Source organism: Charadrius vociferus, unplaced genomic scaffold, assembly GCF_000708025.1.
Source record: "Charadrius vociferus isolate BGI_N301 unplaced genomic scaffold, ASM70802v2 scaffold1020, whole genome shotgun sequence".
NCBI lineage: Eukaryota > Metazoa > Chordata > Aves > Charadriiformes > Charadriidae > Charadrius > Charadrius vociferus.
This window is the reverse complement of record NW_009646502.1, coordinates 467,587-470,010: the sequence shown is the minus strand read 5'-3', so window position 1 is coordinate 470,010 and position 2,424 is coordinate 467,587. Positions and strand designations below refer to the sequence as shown.

The window sequence follows — 2,424 nt, the reverse complement described above, 5'->3', positions numbered from 1 at the left end:
GTGGGATGGGCTCAGATCTGCGTAGTGTCCTGGCCCGCCGGTGCTGGCTGCAGCCCCTCCAGCTGGTGGAGGACATCATTTATGCTGGGTCGCTCCTGGGGGTTCAGCGTCATCATGGAGGAGAGCAGGCGCTGCAAGGCAGCTGAGTACCTGGAGGAAAGACAGCGAGGGGAGGGGTGGGTCTGCATGGTCCACAAGGTCCGGGGGGCTGCCTGGGAGCAGGGTCACCCTCCCCAGCCCCTCACCTGGTCGTGGGGGGCACAACGATGGGGTTCTGCACTGCCAGAGCCACGCTGTCGCCCTTCTGGAAGATGGCGTCGTAGGGGCCCTCCCCAAACATCATGCAGTAGAGCACGCAGCCTAAGGACTGGAGCGTGGGGGGGTCAGGGCAGCCCTGTGGTGGTGGGACCAGGGGCCGAGGGGACAGAACCTTACCCAGATATCTGTGTGCTCATCTATGACACACTGGCTGGGCACCGTGAAGAGCTCAGGGGCACGGTAGGAGATGGTGCAGCGCTGGGCAGCCCAGTCCTGCAGAGAGGAGGGTGAGGGTAGGGAAGAAGGGGTCTGGGCAGGGACGGGCTGGTGGGGTGATGTCACAGGGCACCCACCTGCACGGCCATGGCCTTTCGAGAACTGTTGACTTCGATGCGAGCTTGGTTCATGGAGCCCAGGTCCATCAGCACGGGCCGGTCATCCTCATCCAGCAGCACATTGGTGGGCTTGAGGTCCCTGCAGGGATGGACATCACTGAGCACCTACTGGGCCCCCTGCCAACCACCCCCAACTGGGGCTGCCAGCCCCCCACCTGTGCGCGTAGCCTTTGCTGTGGATGGCTTGCAGCCCGCGGCAGATGCCCTGGAGGATGAGGAGGATCCGCTGCTCTGGCATGAAGGTCCCTTTCTCTCTCAGCGCTTCCACCTCTCTCCAGAGGGTCCCCCCCTGGGAAATGCAAGCAGGTGGTCACCGCTACCGCTCTTGGTGGCAAGGGGGTGGGGGCAGCCAGGGGAGCCCCCCTCACCTTCACGTAGGGCAGGAGGAGCCAGGCTTCATGCTTGGTGCCTTTCTCCACCATGCAGTGGGCCACCAGACGCAGGATGTTGGGGTGGTCAAAGAGGCCATGCATCTCCACCTCCAGCAGGGCGGCCTGGCGGTCCTCCTTGTCATGGCACAGGATGCGCTTCAGGGCATAGAAGCGCCCATTGCTGTGGATGGCTTGCAGCCCACGGCAGATGCCCTGGAGGATGAGGAGGATCCGCTGCTCTGGCATGAAGGTCCCTTTCTCTCTCAGCGCTTCCACCTCTCTCCAGAGGGTCCCCCCCTGGGAAATGCAAGCAGGTGGTCACCGCTACCGCTCTTGGTGGCAAGGGGGTGGGGGCAGCCAGGGGAGCCCCCCTCACCTTCACGTAGGGCAGGAGGAGCCAGGCTTCATGCTTGGTGCCTTTCTCCACCATGCAGTGGGCCACCAGACGCAGGATGTTGGGGTGGTCGAAGAGGCCGTGCATCTCCACCTCGTGCAGGGCGGCCTGGCGGTCCTCCTTGTCATGGCACAGGATGCGCTTCAGGGCATAGAAGCGCCCGTCCCGCAGCCCCTCCACCAGGTCCACGTAGCTGAAGCCCCTGCGAGGAGCCGAGCACGGTGTGGGCTGGGTGTCCCAGTGCTGGGGACAGCCCCCCCCGTCAGAGCCTCGTGCCCGGCCTCAACTGTGAGCACCCAGGAGACAGGGGCAGGAGGCAGCAGGTGCCTGCACCCCTCTCCATGGGAACTCCCCAGACATGCACAATCCCCCCAGCTTGGGAGCACCTGCCAGGCACCCAAAGCATCCCCTGCCTCTGCATGAACAACCCCACTGGCCTAAACACTCTCAGACCCATGGGTCCAAGCACCCACTCCTGGGCATGACTGAACCCTGCCACCCAGCATGAGAATCCCCCTCTGTGCACAAGCACATCCTATGCTCGAGCATCTCCCCCATACCCAAACACCGCCTGTGCTCAAGCATCTCCCCACCATGCCCAAATATCCCAAACACACCCAAGCATACCGCCCCATGCCTGAGCATCCCCTACGCCAGAGCATCCCCCCACCGTGCCTGAACATCCCCTATGCCTGAGCATCACCCCCATGCCCCAACATGCCCCCATGCACAAGCACCCACTATGCCCGGGCAGTCCCCATGCCTGAGCATCACCTCCATACCTGAGCATCCCACTATGCACAAGCAGGCCCCTGCCTGAGCATCCCCTCCATGCCTGAGCGTTCCCCCCATGCCCGAGCACCCCCTGCACGCACAAGCACCCCCCATGCCCGAGCATCACCCATGCCCGAGCATCCCCCCCATGCCGGAGTATCCCTCCATGCACAAGCACCCCTCTATACCCCTGATACCCAACCATCCTCCCCATGCCAGAGCATCCCCCCCA

The 2,424-nt window shown here is 63.9% G+C and overlaps 1 protein-coding gene across 1 annotated transcript; it reads right to left on the bottom strand.

Moving 5' to 3' along the window:
* Positions 1 to 11: 11 nt before the first annotated feature.
* Positions 12 to 2,053, bottom strand: STK16 (serine/threonine kinase 16). Its single transcript, XM_009884109.1, has 7 exons — positions 2,036 to 2,053; positions 1,401 to 1,661; positions 809 to 942; positions 612 to 732; positions 436 to 531; positions 246 to 367; positions 12 to 150 (listed from the first exon to the last, which is right to left on the bottom strand). Exons 1-7 carry the CDS (start codon positions 2,051 to 2,053, stop codon positions 12 to 14), a joined length of 891 nt encoding a protein of 296 aa, XP_009882411.1.
* Between the last annotated feature and the right edge of the window lie 371 nt (positions 2,054 to 2,424).